At 45.8% G+C, this 19,212-nt stretch overlaps 1 protein-coding gene across 1 annotated transcript in view; it reads right to left on the reverse strand.

Moving 5' to 3' along the window:
• Positions 1–19,212, reverse strand: part of NNT (nicotinamide nucleotide transhydrogenase) — a 120,058-nt gene that overhangs the window by 22,300 nt on the left and 78,546 nt on the right. Inside the window, exons 16-18 of the mRNA XM_088469433.1 lie at positions 10,694–10,854; positions 10,169–10,348; positions 2,207–2,366 (exon numbers count right to left, since the gene is read on the reverse strand). Coding sequence (XP_088325559.1) covers positions 2,207–2,366; positions 10,169–10,348; positions 10,694–10,854 — 501 coding nt within the window. The remainder of the gene's footprint in view (positions 1–2,206; positions 2,367–10,168; positions 10,349–10,693; positions 10,855–19,212) is intronic.

The raw sequence follows: 19,212 nt of genomic DNA on the forward strand, positions 1-19,212 counted from the left end.
GGTGGTTAAATCAAATTGACTGAGGTACTAATTAAGTCACCTGTGCTCAACCATGGATCTTTCCACCTGTACTGTTGGGGTGCCTTGAGGACCGCGTTTGGGAACCTCTGTGGTATGCCATTATAATGATGTCTATCAGCAGCACTATGAAGCTGCTACAAATGTATGTCTTGACCTCTACAGTATATTGTTAGGATCTGGGTTTGTTATGGACCCGGGGTGGTAATAGGAGCAGACACCTGAGCAGATTTAAATTGAAAAGTGGGGTTTTTAATGGGTGAACTTGCAGACATGTACACGGATAAAATAAAGTCCAGAATATTAACAGGATAGTGATTATTAGAAACTGTAGTGAAGTAAGAATAAATAATGTCCGGGTAGTGGCAGAACTAATAAAAGTCTTTGTAATCCAAACGGTCACTGCAAGGCTGCAGACAGGATAACAGTTACTGATTGATACTGGTGAGATAAAATCCAGAGAGGTTATAGAGTAAAGCTGGCTACACATCTAAAGATTATCTGTCCAACTAGTTAATTGGTTGGAATGAAAATCTGGTAACGTATGGGAGTAAATGATGATCAGCAATTTGCTGCTAAATGCCAGAAAACAGATGAAAATGGTTGTTAGACAAGTTTTATTAAATGTTTGATCTAAACAATTTGTTAAAACAACAGTTTTTGTCCATTTTCCGGCATTTGGGAGCAAATTGCTGATTGTCATTTGCTTTCATACCGTACCAGATTTTCATTCCAACCAATCAACTAGTTGTCTGGTTGGGTGTAAATTGGTCTAGTGTGTGGCCATCTTAATTGGATTAGCAGCAGATGATTAATTGAATGAACTCTCTCACAGCATGCGCTGTGAAACACATTGCACTGGCAACTATGGGAAGCTCTGAACTCCCTTAAGTACCCAGTGCAGAATCGTGATAGGTCAGAGAGAGCATGTGGCACGCCAGGACTGGAGCAGCTAAGTCACATGACCAGAGGCAAGATGGCGGCGCCCATACCAGAGTGGAATGGAAACACCACCAGGCTTACACCGGCCAGAATGACACAGTGCCTGCAGAACACTTCGCACAGCCAACACCCGCCGCCAGTTACCAGCCCCTCCACCGGAAGGACCATGCCACAGCGCCCTCACAGGTAATACCCGTCGTCCCCTATGCCGAGAAACCCTGGTCATGACAGTTATACAGTAGTACTTAAACCATTAGCAGTGCGACTATTATATCAAGTTAGAAATGTCTATTCGCACTCATTTCCATTTGGACTGCAGCAGGAAAGAATATTGTCATTGGATTTTTGAACGGGGAAAATTACATTAGTATTTAATTACACTGTACTTTATTTAGTAAATTACTGTCCAGGCACTATTCTCTCTTTTGTATATGACACTTTATTACATTATTATATTGTGTACAAATAGGGTAATGTCACTTTAGCCATTACTGCTATATGCTGCATCTCTACAATATTTTATTAAGCACAAGTATACACCTGACACAAATACCACTGTTTTATAATTTGGGTGCATCTTCAGATACATCCAAAACAACATACATATATAATCAACTTGTTTAAATTTTGGCATCTTAGTCGCTTCAAAGATGCAGTGAACAGGCACTTACAGTGTACCAGGGACGCAAGGCTGCGACCTTAATGGTAAAGGAATTAATTTTCCATACACACACAGTCACAGATGAACAACGGAACTTGGCGTGAGGAAAAGTTGCGCACACTCGCTCGCATCAGGGCCCTTTTTACAGAGATTCAGGGGTCTATGTACAGTGCATCCGGAAAGTATTCACAGCGCTTCACTTTTTCCACATTTTATGTTACAGCCTTATTCCAAAATGGAATAAATTCATTTTTGTCCACAAAATTCTCCCCACAATACCCCATAATGACAACGTGTAAAAATAATTTTTTCTAGATTTTTGCAAATTTAATAATAAAAAAAAAAAACATAGCCTGCGTTTGAAAAATGACAGGAGCTGATTCGTTGGTACTTTATCTCCATCTACTTTATCTCTCCAAGGCTTAGTACATAGACACTGAGGTCACAGTAAGAAAGGACATCTATATGAAGTCATTGCAGCCTCCGTAGCTTTGTCGTATCAATGTTCACAGCACAAGGTATAAAATGAATACAAGATACCTGACTCTTGAACATACAACCAATAACCTATAAAGGACACATTACCTGGTGTAATAATGATGTTATTGGCCTCCTTGATCAATTCGACTGCATTATCCAGATTTATCTCGGTGTGGGTACCGGTGATCTCCATTGGCTTGCCCCCTGCAGTAGATGTGGTTCCGTATCCCCCAAGTATCACATTAGCAAGGGATCGGTTCATGGCCTGGTGAAAAATAAAGGTGGATAAGGAGCCATGTCATAACAGAAAAGGACTTTTTATTAGATTGTTACATTTCAGATGTTACAGAAAGCGCTTGTGCAGCTATTTGGTCCAATGGAAGAATTCATCTTGGCTGCACAGAAAACCAAAACTGCTAATAATGTAACACAATACGCTGATTCACAGGCACGAGATTATACCATCAAAACTAAAGATCACAGGGATAATGTTTAGTCTGTGAATGGGAGTTAAATGGTATGTGTGGTATGTGGTAAAACAATTCTCTCTCCACACCGTCACATACTCCTGTGGCTGGCATAAATGGGTATTAACTTGATTTTACTTTGATACAGTTCAAAAGAGGTGAGAATAGACAAAACATTACACAGACACTAATCTCCCGAAAAATTGTACCCTACAGAACTATAATTTCCAAAAAGAGATGTTACAACATTTTTTTATTCTATATACACTTGTTAACTGAATTCCACATTGTATATACAGTATAGATAGAAGAAACAAATAGCATTGGCACTCCAGAGGGTGGAAGCTGTAAACAAGGTGTTTATTCAAACAGTAGTGACGTTTTGGAACTTAAACAGAAGCCGGTTATCCTACTGGCCATGGTGATTTGCCACGGCTAATTGATCCAGCGGGGGCTATCCAATTAGCCCCAAAGGCCAGCAGTTATCGGGGATTGTGTTTCACCTGCCTCAGACAGGCAAAACAAAATCCCCCAAATCAGCCCCATTTTCGTTGCCACGATTGCAAAATCGGGAATCGGTATGTAATACCGACGGACCTAAGCCCGGAGGATGAAATCCCGGCGCCGGAAGGCCGGCAGATGAAGATCCCGACTAGTGTAAGCAAGTCCCCAAATCCCCTCCCCCCCCTAACCCTCCCTTAGTGGGGCCTAACCCAAACCTCCCCCCCTAGTGCCTAACCCTAACCTCCCCCCAGGGGTGCCTAACCCTCCCTTTCCCTAGCCTAACCCCAAGTCCCCCCCGGGAGTCCGTAAAATTAACCCCCCCGCGCGGCTAAGAGCGGACGGTATTTAGACGCCTGTCTTAAGTCCCATGCCGGGCTTTCACAGTCAGGATTTCGGCGGTCGGCATCCTGACTACATCCCGCAAAATCACACAGGTTTCACAGACCCTGTGTGTCAGCTCTAATTGGATAGCCTGATAATGACACTCGGGCAAAAATCGAGTTAAAAGCCAGTTTTTTTTCGTGGCTAATAGGATACCGGCCAGAAAGTGAACACAAGTGTATTTAAAAAAAAAAAAAAAAAAAAAAAAACAAAGGGTGCCAAAAACATTTACAAAACTACATCATGGAGAATTCGGCAGTTTAGTGGGCCAACACCAATAATACATGCCCTGCATTTGGAGACGGGTGTACAAATTAAATATCAAAATTATTTCGGAGACCTTCTTCAGAAAGAAAAATATGCTTAGGGCTTTATATATAATTTTTAAAGTATGATGCGTGTTTAAATGTTTTTTTTTTTTTTATCCTTTTTTATTTTTATCTGCATGTTAATGTGGCTTGAAAAAAAAATATTTTAATTTTTTTTTAAAAACAGGCAAAAGTTGGAAATAAAAATATTATAATAATTAAAATAAAAAAAACAGTTCATGTGCAGTGATATTTCTTTTATGCTAAGGTACTTTGGTCCCCATGTTCTCTTGTATTTTCTATAAATAAATGGGATAAAAGGATACAATACAGCAGGATGTGCTTTATAAACAAGTTATAGAAATGCCCCAGGTATAGGATTGCTGCCTTGCATGTTCCTGTATCGTTACAGTCATATGTTCATTATGTATCAATACTGTGAAATATATTTGCTTTCAATAAAATATAACAATTAGTCATTACACGGATGTAAAGAAATAATGGCTTCTGTAACAGTAAATAAGAATTAATTGAATCGTTTCCACTGTAATAAACTGCTACGTCCATGTCCTTAGCCCAGGAGTGAAATCAGTATTCTAAATGATGTAAAGCACAAAACTAATAGTATTGCATGCATGGCCAGGATGCAGGGGGACACAACTTAGTATGTGCCAAACTGTGCAATCCATGCTGTACGCTCGCTCACTGTGGCCCCAGACTGACCTGGCTGATTATCTGCTTATGCGCATCTAATCACTCCGTGTCTGCATCATCAGACACTAAAGGGCCAAACACAGCAGAGGAAGCCCCCAGTGGCAGGTCTCCCCAGACACGCACAGCATTGTATAATACAACAAATATGTATCTAGCCTGCCATAAGAAATGTTCTCCAAAGAAGAATGCTGGAGCAATCAAAATATTTCGACTGTCACCTCCTCATCTGCACTAGATTATCTCCAGTAGATAATCCTGCACACTGGGGCCGCTGGCTAAGCGAGACTGTCATATCATGTCTTCATGCTGCCCCGCTGTGGAAGGACCAATTTAGGACAACATGGTTCAATAACTGGAAACAAATAAATAAAATAATAATAATAAAAAATTATATATATATATACACACACACATACATACACACACATATATATATTATATATATATATATATACATACACACACACACACATAGGTTCTTAGGTTCTTATATATATATATATATATATATATATATATATATATAAGAACCTATCAACAAATACTGATATAAACCAATGTAAATTGCTAACTGTTGCTATGACTTAAAATTGTGCTACGTCAAAACTTTTCAATTTAAAACCTCAAGTACTCCTAACAGGTCATGTTTTCTGTATTGCTTTAACCATGCTGAGGTGGGGTAATCTATTTTGCTGGGTCAGTAATTATCCCACAAAATTTCCAGAGACAGAAATCCAGATAACATGACCTGTTGGGGCTTACTTAAGGATTGGAGTTGAAAACCCCTGCACCTAGTTAAACAGGAGGGAACTTTCCATTTAAAATATTGTTTAGTTGGTAGTACCAATCACTGACAGAAAGTAAATAGCAGTAGGTACCACTATGGGTAGTTGTGGCATAGATGGGCATTTTATAAAAGCCGTGAAAAGCAATACGGCTGAATGTACTGATGGAATCTCTCTCTGTACAGTGACAGTGTACCTTTGTGGCCACGTCTGCAGAAGATGGGAATACTTAGGAGTGGCAATTGCGTAACACAACTAAAACAGATGAGGTACCATATCATTTGCCCATACCAATAACTTTGTAACACAAGTAGAACATACTCATACCCTTAGTTCCATTTTTGACACAGGATTAGGTCAAAACAGATCATTTACACCAGTATCTGGGGTAACCTTCCCCCATAAAAAACAGATACAAGTAGAACATTTCTGATTTCGCCATTAAATATTTTTGTGAGCAGATGCTACGGTTCTCTTGGTATAGCAATGTAGAATTGTGCTGTTTGCATAGATGGGATCCTTTGTACAGTATGCAGTCGGGAAGCTGGCGGACCTAATCCCGACAGCCGGCTTCCCGACTGCTTAATCCCGGGGAGGGTTAAATGACAGGCGTCTAAATCTAGACGCCTGTCATTTTACCGACGCCGGGAGACTGGCGCCCGGCATCCCGATCAAAGTGATGCTGGGCGCCGAGCGTGGACAGCCGCGAGGGGGGAGGGGGGAGGGTTAAGGTTAGGGGCTCTCAGCGGGGACTTAGGGTTAGGCACCCCCACCGGAAGGTTAGGGTTAGACTAGTGGGAGGGAGGGAGAGGGTTAGGCATCCCCCTGAGGACTTCGGTTTAGGCGGCGGGGAAGAGGGAGAGGGGTTAGGTTTAGGCACTGGGGGGAAGGTTAGGGTTAGGCACCCCTAAGGGAGGGTTAGGGGGTAGAATTGGGTTAGACAATACTTACCTTGGACGATTGGGATTTGCTCCTCTGCCGGGATGCCGCTGTCGGGATACCAACCCGCCGGGCATGGGTCCGGCGGTAAATCATACTGATTCCCTTTTTTTAATGGCCAATTAGAAGCCATGGAAACGCTACGGCGTGGTCGTCGTCAAGCAGACCTACAAAATGTGTGGCACGGATCATCAATGTCCAGTAACCCTAGAACTCAGAGGCACCATTTAATGCGGTTATAATAAACAGAGGAAGCCGCTGCTGAATACACTCACATCTTTCATGAACCAACGTACTCTTTCAAAACACAAATAAGTTACTCAGCCAAACACAGCTTTGATTTTAACAAGACTTAGCAACTTATCCACACAAATCAGATGGTAAAAAAAAAAATAAAAAAAAAAATAGAAATAGCTGAATAACCATTACAGGACTTCAAGGTAAACAAATGTTGTGTTATCTGTACGCTTTAAAGTAAACCAATTAAAGATGACACTGATTAAAAGCACACAATATAGAAGACGGCCACAAATTTGCTGCAGATCCCCCCTCAATCCCCTTAATTCACATGCTTCCGCTGCTCATCAAACCACTTCAGACATCAAAGCCCCCCGTGCCATGCAGCCCCTCTGCTAGCATCAGACACCACTTTCCCTAGCTCAAAGGTTACAAATTTACCGACTTCTCAACCCCTTTAGCGCTCATCAAAAACCATTTATATCCAGGTTAGGTTTAAAGGTTTTCAGATGTATTAATGGAATGTGACAAATATTTTACTTTATTTGTGTGTGTGTGTGTGTGTGTTACATGTTGATCAGCCATAAAATTAAAACCACCTGCCTAATATTGTGGTATCTGGCACCAAGATGTTAGCAGCAGATCCTTTAAGTCCTATAAGGTGGGGCCTCCATGGCTCGGACTTGTTTCTCCAGCACATCCCACAGATGCTCCATCTTGAGATCTGGGGAATGTGGAGGTCAAGTCAACACCTTGAAGTCTTTGTCATGTCCCCCAAACCATTCCTGAACAATGTTTACAAGGCGCATTATCCTACTGGAAGAGGTCACTGTCATTTGGCAATACCGATGCCACAAAGAGCTGTACTTGGTCTGCAACAATGTGTAGGTAGGTGGTACGTGTCAAAGTAACATCCACTTGAATGCCAGGATCCAAGGTTTCCCAGCAGAACATTGCCCAGAGCATCACACTGCCTCCGCTGGCTTGCCTTCTTCTCATTGTGCATTCTGGAGCCATCTCTTCCCCAGGTAAATGATGCACATGCACCCGACGTCCACAGGATGTAAAAGAAAACATGATTCTTCAGACCAGGCCACCTTCTTCCATTGATACATGGTCCAGTTCTGATGCTCACGTGCCCATTGTAATTGCCTTTGGCAGTGGACAGGGGTTAGCATGGGCTGGTCTGCAGCTTCCCAGACCCATAAGCAGGAAGCTGGGATGCACTGCGTGTTCTGACACCTTCTGTCAGCAACCTGTGCTACAGTATCGGACCAGACAGGCTAGCCTTCACCCTCCATGCAGAATAAAGAGCCTTGAATGCCCATGACCCGGCCGCCTCTTCACTGGTTGTGCTTCTTTGGACCGCTTTTGGCAGGCACTAACCATTGCATATAGAGGTGTCCATGCTCATCTAGCCTCAATACACCATGCAGTGCGATATGCCTGGCGTGAGTGAGCCGTCGGGTCCCATACAGCTCTGCTAGCGTTGGGCACCTTTTTGTGCCGAAAATGCATCTATGTCCCAATGTGATGTGACGGAACCGTATGGCCGGCAGTTCGAATCCCGGCAGCGTCAGGCCGACAGAGGAAGAGATCCCGGCAGCAGCAGCCCGACAGCGCTGGAAATCCCGATCGTCCCCAGGTAAGTACTAACTAACCTAACCCTAGCCGGAATTCAGGAGTCGGGAAGCCGGCAGTCGGTATTGCGGCTGCCGGCATCCTAAACGTATACCGATGTGACTAGGACGCACCAGGATGTGTGACACCTGTATATCTGTGTGCACCTGAGAATGTAAATGGCACTTAGTGTGGGAAAAAATCTGCGACCGCCGCATGGTAGCCCTGTGCATGATGAATGATAGACTCAGTCGCACACAGATATACAAGTGTCACATATCACATTAATAAGGACAGTCTGATGGTTGCGTCTTAGTCGCATCACATTGTGACTTAGACACATTTTCGGCATAAAAGACGCCCAGCGCTAGCAGAGGATCACGCAACACGTCGTCCACGAGGGGCTGTTTGATGCAACTGCAGATGAGTTAGAGCCCATCTGTATGGGAAAATACCACACTGGGAGATAACTTTATACCAGTCATCTAGCCGTCACAATTTGGCCCTTGTTACTGTCACTCAGATCCTTATGCTGGGCCATTTTTCCTGCTTCCAGCACATTAACTTCAAGAACTGAGTGTTCACTTGCTGCCTAATGTATCCCACCTCTGGGCAGGTGCCATTGTAACCAGATAATCAATGTTATTCAAGTTATCCTAGAAACCCCCCTGCCCGTTGCTCCATCGCCGTCGGCCCGAGCAGCTGAACAATATTACTTAATTTTTTTCAAGAGTCCCTGTTATACTGCTTGGGCTGGCTGTAGGGGGGAGCTCAGTGTGCAAGCCCCTCCCAGTCACTTTCCACAGGGGCACAGTGAGAGCGAGGATGAGTGCACCTGCCGCCGGGTGACACTCTATGCCACTACTGCCAGCACTCTAGAGTCCCGGAGCCGCACACCGTAGGTGGGGGGCCGGGGGAGCGGGGGTGGTGCCAGACTTCTCTAATTATTTGGCTAAGTCTGCATTCGTGTTTTTAGGTAAGCTCTGGCTGCGCAGCGGTGTGTGTCTGTGTTAGTGTATGTATGGGGGCACTGCATAGGGGGGACCACTACTGGGGGCACTGCATAGGGGGGACCACTACTGGGGGCACTGCATAGGGGGGACCACTACTGGGGGCACTGCATAGGGGGGACCACTACTGGGGGCACTGCATAGGGGGGACCACTACTGGGGGCACTGCATAGGGGGGACCACTACTGGGGGCACTGCATAGGGGGGACCACTACTGGGGGCACTGCATAGGGGGGACCACTACTGGGGGCACTGCATAGGGGGGACCACTACTGGGGGCACGGCATAGGGGGGACCACTACTGGGGGCACGGCATAGGGGGGACCACTACTGGGGGCACGGCATAGGGGGGACCACTACTGGGGGCACGGCATAGGGGGGACCACTACTGGGGGCACGGCATAGGGGGGACCACTACTGGGGGCACGGCATAGGGGGGCCACTACTGGGGGCACGGCATAGGGGGGCCACTACTGGGGGCACGGCATAGGGGGACCACTACTGGGGGCACTGTATAAGGGGGCCACTACTGGGGAGAGGGGAGTCTTTAATAAATCCTGCTGGCTGTGTTTGTCTGCCTGCTGCATTCATATATTTTAGTGCTAGAGGTGTGTGTGTCTGTATCAGTCAGTGTGTGTGTACCCCATCATAGGCTGAATGGTATATTTTACTGTAGTGGTCCCAAATCCTGTGTAAGCCGTTTCTATGTGTGAATATATATATATATATATATATATATATATATATATTTTTTTTTTTTTTTAAATTTTTTATTTATTTGCGGCTAATGTTTTTTCATTGGTTCGGTAAGCAATGATTTGGAAACCCTCCATTCAAAATCCTGCGTTTGCCACTGATACTGGTTGCAGGGGGGGGGTTCAGATTATGGTCAGCTCGTCTTCCAGGAAAATTTGCTTCTCAATGTCGCCCATGGAAATGATAGATAAGTGCATGTCTGAACTTTGGATATAATGCTATCCATACAGTAGTTTTGTTGCATTATCTAAAACAAAAATAAAACACCCCATTTACACCTATGCAACTGCGGGGGGGGCCTGGAACAAGCTACCTAACTGGACATAGGATTTGCGCCTTTCCTTACCACACACATGATGTAGGACAGGATTGCTCCAGAGGAACCGATGAGAGCACCAACAATGGTCAGCAGGTTGTTGTTCAGCAAGAAACCCTCCGCACACAGGGCCCAACCAGAGTAGCTGTTTAACACTGTGATGACGACCGGCATGTCAGCCCCTCCGATGGCAGCCGTTAGGGTAACGCCCTGCGGGGAACACACAACCGGGCGCAAGTTGAACTCATGGGATAAAAATACAGGAAATACACATTATAAAGCATTTTCATAGTGTTTACACCTAACCCCCAGAGGTGTCAGCATCAGTATACGCTTAAATAGCGATTGGTGGGTGTTTACATGAAATATCAGTCGCTCTGGCTCAGAATCAGCTTCTGTGTGTGCTAACTATAAAGTGGTGTTAAATGCCATTAACGTAACATACAGTTACACAAATCACTCTCTGAAGATGCATTGTAGGCACTCTTCCCTGCTCAGAAGCATCTCCACGAGAGGCACTGAATGGCAGGCGAAGAGCTTTGTTTTGACACTTACCATAACAGCAGAGAGGGCGGACACGGAGCCTAGACACGCGATGCCAGTTGTGTAACTGGGGTCCAGCATGTAGGGAATCATCCCACCAGCACTGGCTGCGAGTAAAGTAGCATTTAGAGCATGTCTTCCCGGCAGGAGGAGAGGGGCAGAGTTCAGGACTCCTGTTTATGGAAGAAAAGTAAGAAGAGACTTTGTAAAATTAAGCAGCACTGTCACATAACATCAGGCTTACAGTAGAATGGGAGACGCGCACGAAAACGCCCTTAGGTTAAATAACTGCAAATAATCTACTGGTTTTTGTAGATAAGGGCGGACAGACTACTTTTAAAAAGAAATGTATTTTTGTTTTAGACTTGATTATTTTGTGATATTTCATCGTAATTAAGGGGGAAACCTTAATGGATGCTTTTCTCTCCGCCACTAGTAACTAAAGATGCTCAGAAAATATTTATAATCACCGATTGGGGGGGGGGGGGGGGTAAGGGGTTAGGGAAGGAGGAGATAAAAAAAATAAATAAATAAACTTTACAACCTTAGTCATAGCTGCATCCTGAGAGCTGCGGAGCCATTGTGGTATTTTATATTAGGTTTACTGCAGGTCTGTGTGTACGGGGAAAACTTTAAGCAATACTGGTTAGGAGCTGCCCGTGAGCGGAGACCCCATGACGCCAGCCTCTGCCCTCGCCTTCAGCATATGGGTATAAAATCACACCTTACACCACAGTCAGAATAGATGTGGGAAACTTGCAGTCTTATGAAGCACACAGACATTCTGTTGGGCGCAAGTCGCAATGGTGTGGGCACACTGCACATCACAATAATCTAGTCTAAAGCTGATGGGTGATTGGCAGGAATCATGACTGGCACTAGTGCTGAGGAACCAGGTCTGTCTGCTGTAGCCAAATGCCTGTAAGGCCGGGTACACATCAGAAACACTTGCATTCTAGCCAACTCCATGCCCGAAAGATATACCCTTCTATCCCCCAATTTACCTGCATGCCATGATCAGCGTGGTTGGCCCGTCTGACGTGCAGCGCATCAGATGGGACGACATCACTCACAACGCACGTGAATGCATGATGTGGTACTCACTAAGCAATATGGACAATAGGTCGTTCCGATTTGCCTCAAAACAACAGATCATCCAATATATTGCATGAGGCGTACCCGGCCTAAGGCCGAACAGGAAGAGGATCAAAGTATGCAGGTCGAAAGGAGCCATGCCTGTCCCATAGTTCCGGAGAATATACGAATACTAAATATGTAAGGGTAGTAGATTCTATGTCCATTAACAAGTGTAGAGGCTTTACGGACATGTAGTGACAAAGATGTGCAACAACTCACACTGCAGAACATATTCTAGAATGCATCGGTGGCTATCAGCGCGGCGGGATGGGGAGGCTGAGCGGGCAGAGAGGGAGAGCGTGCCGTTACAGAGCGGCGGGTGGGTGGAGCACAGCAGTGAGGGGGCAGACCATGGTGACCCGGGTCCTTTGGCTAGTAGATTGATGTAAACCTGAACTGCAAGCCCTAGCAGAGAGGTGCATGCTTGGTCGTTTAGTGGCCGATTCAAAGTTGGGAGCAAAGCCAAAAAAAAATATAAAAAAAAAAGCATGTGACTTTGCACCTTGGTAAAGGCATGTTGTGCTGATATATGGGCAGAGAGGTTTTGATTAGGGATGGGGCATGTCAAAGCTCAAATATAAAATTGCAGGTATCCAGTAATAGTGGGCTACATATAAAAACAGCCAGTATTTACCCTGTATGCGAAAATAATAAAAGTATTTGCACCCCTTGCAGTGCAATATGGTTTGGCCAGGTACACAGTTATTTGCTGCTTTTTTTTTTTTTTTGCGCCTTGCTCCCAACTCAGAATGAGCCCCTTAGTTGGACATTTACAGCAGTAGACAGCTATGGTCCAAGAGTTATGTTAATATTAGTGAATCCACCGGAGTCTTCTGCAACCTGAACGTCATCAGTCCCAGGTGTATTAATTACTAGCAACTTGGAGTCAATATTAGGGATATTACCTATCTACTCATTTTCAAAGGTCATGGAGTTGTATATTAAGCTAATGAATGGTGCAGGTCCACTCTCAGACCACCACTTTTTTGCCAACACAACTTTAAAACACGTGTATTGTATATTCTTGTCAATGTATTTCCACAACGGAGAATGCACCAACTAAATTGGTAGAAGGGATAATGGAAAGGGCCCATGTGTTGTGAATTAATCAGCACTTGGAAAAGTTTTCAGGGACAATACGAGAACAGAGAGAGGCTCAGAGGTATGGGAAGCCGGGGAAGAAAAGGTTGGCGTTTCCTTGGTTTTTGTTTGGGGGTATAATTTCATTTTTAAATTACAGCTGTACTGAACCATCAAAATAACGTAATTTTCTCAAATCCCAGATAGCGGAATAAATAATCTGTTTATGGCTACAGAGTCTGTTTTTTTTTAATATTGCTTTTAAGTGTATTATTAGATACATGCTTAAGAGACCAATTATGTAAATTTCTAGGCTTAGTGAAGACGACTTTAGATGCGCCAAGGTGGATTATTTGTAGATGCAGCAGACCTACAGGTAACATCTTGAAAACGGCCATGAAAAATACTGTCCTTATTTAGGTTAACCCTTTGCTGATTAAGTGTTCAGGTTCATTTTTATATTAATCCACTGAAAATGTAATATCACCTATACCAGGAGAGCCACTAAAGGTCTCACAAAGTATGACAAAACCACTTCTATAGTAACAGGCACACAGTCTGCAATATACAATTTAATGGATTCTCAAAACCCATCTTGGGGAACTGCTCACAACCATCATGACTAGCACGGGTGTCAGGAAAGCCCAAATCTTTGACATTTTAGGGGCAGGTTCAATCGGCAGCAAGCAGCAGAGAGACATCACACAAAGCCGCCGGAATGCGCACAGGTGACAGCTTGCAAGTAATTCAACTGACCCCTTAAAGATGGATGAGCTTCATCTGTGCGCTAGTATACAGGCTGAAGGCATACACGTAAGTCTATGAAATTCCCCTCATTTAAACCAGCAATCCCACATAGTTGTTTTTCTCTAAATAGCAAGTTAAGTACATTTTAAGTATGTATAGGATTAGTCATTGTTCTTGGATATCTTCTAACAAATTATTATCTCCTTTTCAAAATCTATCTGGAGGGAAAACAAATATGCCCATCAGATACAGTTATATTGGTTTACAGAAATGCGTGAGACAGGTGAGTCTTCAGTCGGTTTTGAAGGATTCTAGAGGATGGAGGTCTCGAGAACTGTACGGGGAAGAGCGTTCCATAGAGTCAGAGTCGCAAAGCTAAAAGCTTCACCCCAAAATGAATTAAGGGAGACTCTAGGTACTGCTAATAGACCATCTACAGATCGCAGTAATTGAGCGAGGCAGTAAGGAGTCTGAAGCTGCTTCAGGTACTTTGGACTTTTATGTTTTTTGGAGGGTGTGAGGAAAACCGAGCACCCAGAGGACGCCCAGACAAACTATGAGACCAGAGTAAATCCACACCAACATGGCTATGGTTGGATTCATACCCATAATCTCATCACTGAAAAACTACAATGCTAACCGTTGTGCTACCGTGCAAACACTGGGGAAAAAAAAAAGAAGTTATTACACATTATTTCTGAAGAGCCAAACCCTTGATTAAAACAATTCCTCTGCAAATTAGAAACAAATATTTGGATAATAAAGCACACATTTAACAACTGCAGAGATGTATAACACAACTTGTGTGCAGCAACAGTGTTTTCTTAATCTTTGTGTGTAACTGTTTTTATTGCATGTAAAGGAAAAATATTTAACAAGCAAGGATCAAACAAGTATATCAGAAAACATGGGAGGAGAGGAATGGATATTGTCTGTGAAAGATTATATACGGAGATACGGAACTATCAGTCACACATATCAGGTCTCAATGGGAAACCATGGGGGCGGGGGGGATTAGAGACAACATATAATTCTTATAAATAGGGGTTTCTTTGATCTCCAACCACCTAAACCAGGTGCCACAAAACTCATTGAGTTTCAAGCCTGCAATGTTATATCTTATTTGGATTACATTTCCAGCAGACCAGACAAAAACTGGAATATTCAAAACTAACGCACTAAGGTGGGTACACACCTAAGCGATATATCTGCAGACAGTGGCGGGCTAGGCCGGAGGGCAGGGTGCCATGTGCCCCCCGGGCCGCAGCGTCATGCGGGCCGCGGGCAGTCTGTGTCATTGTGACACAGGCTGCACCGTGTGTGTAGCGCTGACCGGACGGAGTTTGGTCAGCGCTACACAAGTGACAAACACACAGCCGCCGGCTCCGGAAGCTGTGTGTTTGTTTGGATCAGCAGCCAATGAGAGTGTCAGACTCTCATTAGCTGCTGCTGCGCCCACTGCAGGAGCCGGAGCGGCTCCCGCAGTGGACAATGGGAGAGACGTCATAACGTCATATGACGTCTCTCCCATAATGCAGAGTGGCCCGGCCCGGGAAGGACAGACAGAGGAGTGGATGGCGACGGCGGGAGCGGGGATTCAGGAAAGTGGTTTTTTTTTTACTATGTGTCTCTACTGGGGAGGGGGGAGGCCACTACTGGAGGCACTGCAAAGGGGGGGACTACTACTAATGGGGGCAATACAAGGGTGGGACTACTACTACTGGGGGCACTACAATGGGGGGGACTACTGGGGGCACTACAAAGGGGGAACCACTACTGGGGGCACTACAAAGGGGGAGGGACTACTACTGGGGGCACTACAAAGGGGGAACCACTACTGGGGGCACTACAAGAGGGAGGGACTACTACTGGGGGCACTACAAGAGGGAGACCACTACTGAGGGCACTACAAGAGGGAGGGACTACTACTGGGGGCACTACAGGGGGGCACTACAAGGGGGGACCACTACTGGGGATTAAAACTGGGGGCACTTCAAGGGGGGGGACTACAACTGGGGGGACTACTACTGGGGGCACTACAAGGGGGGGGGGACTACTACTACAAGGGCGGACTACTACTGGGGAACTACAAGGTGGGACTACGACTGGGGCACTACAGGGGGGGGAGGGGACTACTACTACTATGGGCACTACAAGGGGAGGGGACAACTACTAGGGGCACTACATAGGGGGGAGGGGACTACCACTGGGGGCACTGCATCGAGGGACCACTGCTGGGGGCTCTATAAAAAAGGCAATACTGGGGGTACTGCATAGGGGGGAGATTACAACTGGGGCCACTTTTTAAGGGGCACTGCATAAGGGTTACCACTACTGGGGGCACTGCATGGGGTGTGGACTGCTACTGGGGGCACTATATAAGGAGCACTGCATAGGGGGTACCAATACTGGGGGCACAAGGGTTACTGCACAGGGGGGACCACTACTGGGGCACTGTATAAGGGGCACTGCATAGGGGGGAATCACTACTGGGGGCACTACTGGAGGCCTGCATAAGGGGGTCCTCTCCTGGGGCACAGGGGGGCACTGCATATGGGCACCACGACAGGGCTGCCCCTAATCCTTATTTTTACTTTACATTAATCCCATATGGATCCTCCTCCTCCCTGGAACACTTGAGGGGGGGGGGGGGCGCCGTAGCACGCACGTTCTTCGGGCACCCTTGCTGCACGCTAGTCCTCTGCCAGGGCCGCCTTCATGCATTTGCACCCCAGGCTAAAAGTTGCCAGCCAGCCCCTGTCTGCAGATGATTGTCGTTCATACACACTGAACAACCATCATCTGCATGCTGCAGTGGGTACCGGCGGCTGGGGGGCGGGGGCATGCCTCAGTGGGCGGGGGAGTGTCCCACCCCACTCCCTGCGGCTGCCGCTGTGTGTGTCTGCAGACCGCCCGTACACACCTACAATGGACAGATATGTCTGCAGAAATATCTGTCCATCGGCTGTGCAGCACAGCCAATGCGATATGTGTGAACGACGCCCTTCACAGACATATCGCTGGTACACACTGTCTGACGTGCAGCAGATATATTGGCCGATCAATTGATCGGCCAATATATCTGTCAGTGTGTAGCCAGCATATAAGAATTATGGCCCCACAGCACATATACAAGTAATACTATTATGCACTGCTCTAGTGGTTCCCATACTGGGTGCTGCGTTTTATGGTTCCGGACCGAATCAAGTTATTGATGGTCAATGTGATAGGCTGGGAACCTTGCTGATCACAGATTCAGAGGAGCCTGTAATGCAGCCTGTAATGCAGCCACATCCTCGGCTTCACAAATCCCCAATGCTTCTACACCAACGGGCAGCGGGTAATCGTTTATAGGTGAAGTTACACGGTGCCTGCAAGGCTGGTTCATTCAAGGTAACCTATACATTTTCACTAAGCACACAGTGCTCAACAGACTTAGGGCCTGATTCAGAGCCAAAATCACTCCCACTGACATCACTAGTGATGTCAGTGGGGCCGGCTTCAGACGGTAGGCGTTCCCATGGGAACGCCTCCGTCTGGCAGGCACGCCCCCGGCACGCCCACCAAAGGGGGCGTGCTGTCAATCAACATCGACAGCACGCCCCCTTTGGTGCGAGACCTGGAACGATGGAAAGCCCGTCGCTCCCCGGGTCTCGCGCATGCACACGACGGAGCTCCCACCGTCGTGCGCATGCGCAGTGGGGAACATCGACCCGCTTGCGAGCATACTGCCGTTCGCGAGCGGTTCTGAATGACCCCCTTATCTCAGATGAGTTCACTTGCTGGTCTGATGGTGGAAGGTATTCAGACTGCCGTCTAACACCTAGTATGTCCAATTACTAATCCCACTGGCTGCATGCTTTTGTGATTAACCATTTAAATATACGGAATTGTTTATGCAACACTGCCATGCTAACCCCAGCCTTTTGCCTCAGAAGACAAATTAGATATTTACATTGGACGTTTACTAAAATCCTTTTTGTGGATATTACTATCATTGGATGGGTCACTAATTTACTTCCGCAAGGCTTACACTCACCAAGTTTACGGTTTTTGCTTGAGAAGGATTGCTGATCAATGATTTTATGACTTGTGCAGGACATGTTTTCTAGTTTTCTCAAAACGTCAGACTAACACTTTAATTTCCCACTCCTTTTTCGCGGTTGGTAATTTTTTAATTCTTTATATTTGCTTAGGGTTTGCTTCTCTGGATATTGGTATGATTATATTTATATTTCTTTATTGCTTTTTTTATTTTATATATTCATTTTTTCATTTCTATTTTTGTGGTGTGCGTGTGTATATACGCAGCCTAGTCACATTATTATAACCACCTACTACATTTGATGTCGGCAGCGTGTAGCCCATTTAGTACGTCACGTGCTGTGCGCTGCCTTGGTGGTGCGATAGGCCGTCTGCACACATATCACTCGTTGCTGTCATGGGTAAAAGGGGCGATTTATCAGAGTTGCAAAAATTAATGATTATTGGCTTTCGGGCCAAGGGTGGCAGTATTTCTGAAAAGCGCAGTTTGTGAACTTTTCTGCGGCTGCTGTGGTAAAGGTGTATCGTGACTGGACAAATGGCACCATTGCGAGTAACAGACGTGTAAACTGCGGAGCACCAGGTGTCTTTGATAGGAGAGGTGAACGTCGGCTACAAAGGTGCGTGAGGGCCAAAAGAGACTACAGTGGAGCAGCTCACTGTCAAAATGAACCGACGTGTGTCTAAAAGGACAGTTCAGCGAACCCTACTGCGTATGGGTCTCCAATGTGGAGATTTGGTTATGAATCCATCCTTGCAGAGCACGTACACCCATTTATGCTGATGGTCTTCCCTGAGGTGGATGGGATCTTCCAGCGAGACAATGCGACAGGTCACACGGCTACAAATGTCCGACAGTGGCTGGATGTGCACGACCAAGACTTCCAAGTACTTCCCTGGCCCCCTAACTTGAATCCAATTGAGCATCTGTGGGACCACCTCTATCGTTGTGTTGACTCTATGGATACTCCACCACGCACCCACCAGCAGCTGTGGGATGCACTGCAGTCAGCATGGCTCCATATACTTGTGCCAAACTACCAGCACCTTATTGAGTCACTCCCAGCCCGTCCAGCTGCTGTCTGTGCTGTACACGGCGGTTACTCTGGCTATTAGCTGGTGGTCATAATAATGTGACTCGACTGTGTATATAGTATTTAGACTGTATTCAATGTAACCTATTGCTGACGTCATAGAGGTACATTTATGTGCATTTGTGCTTTATAATAATATGAGATATGGTAAGAACTTACCCTTGTTATCTCTATTTCTACGAAGTCCATAGGGTTCCACAGGATACCTTGGGGTATAGGTGTGACGTCAGTCATCGGGCACCATAGAGTTAAGCTTTCAGCCTCCCAGGATGCAGTAGGGTCCCCCTCCTATACCCGCCCCCGAGCCAAGGCACCTCAGTTAGTTACCAAGCCATAGGCCGGAGGAGGAGAAGGAAGAGAGAGAAAAAAGATCTGGACACACACAAGAATCACATTCTCACCAGAGGGAGACGGAAAATCCGGTGACCA

This window comes from Taudactylus pleione, unplaced genomic scaffold (genome assembly GCF_031769625.1).
Source record: "Taudactylus pleione unplaced genomic scaffold, aTauple2 ptg000092l, whole genome shotgun sequence".
NCBI classification, from domain to species: domain Eukaryota; kingdom Metazoa; phylum Chordata; class Amphibia; order Anura; family Myobatrachidae; genus Taudactylus; species Taudactylus pleione.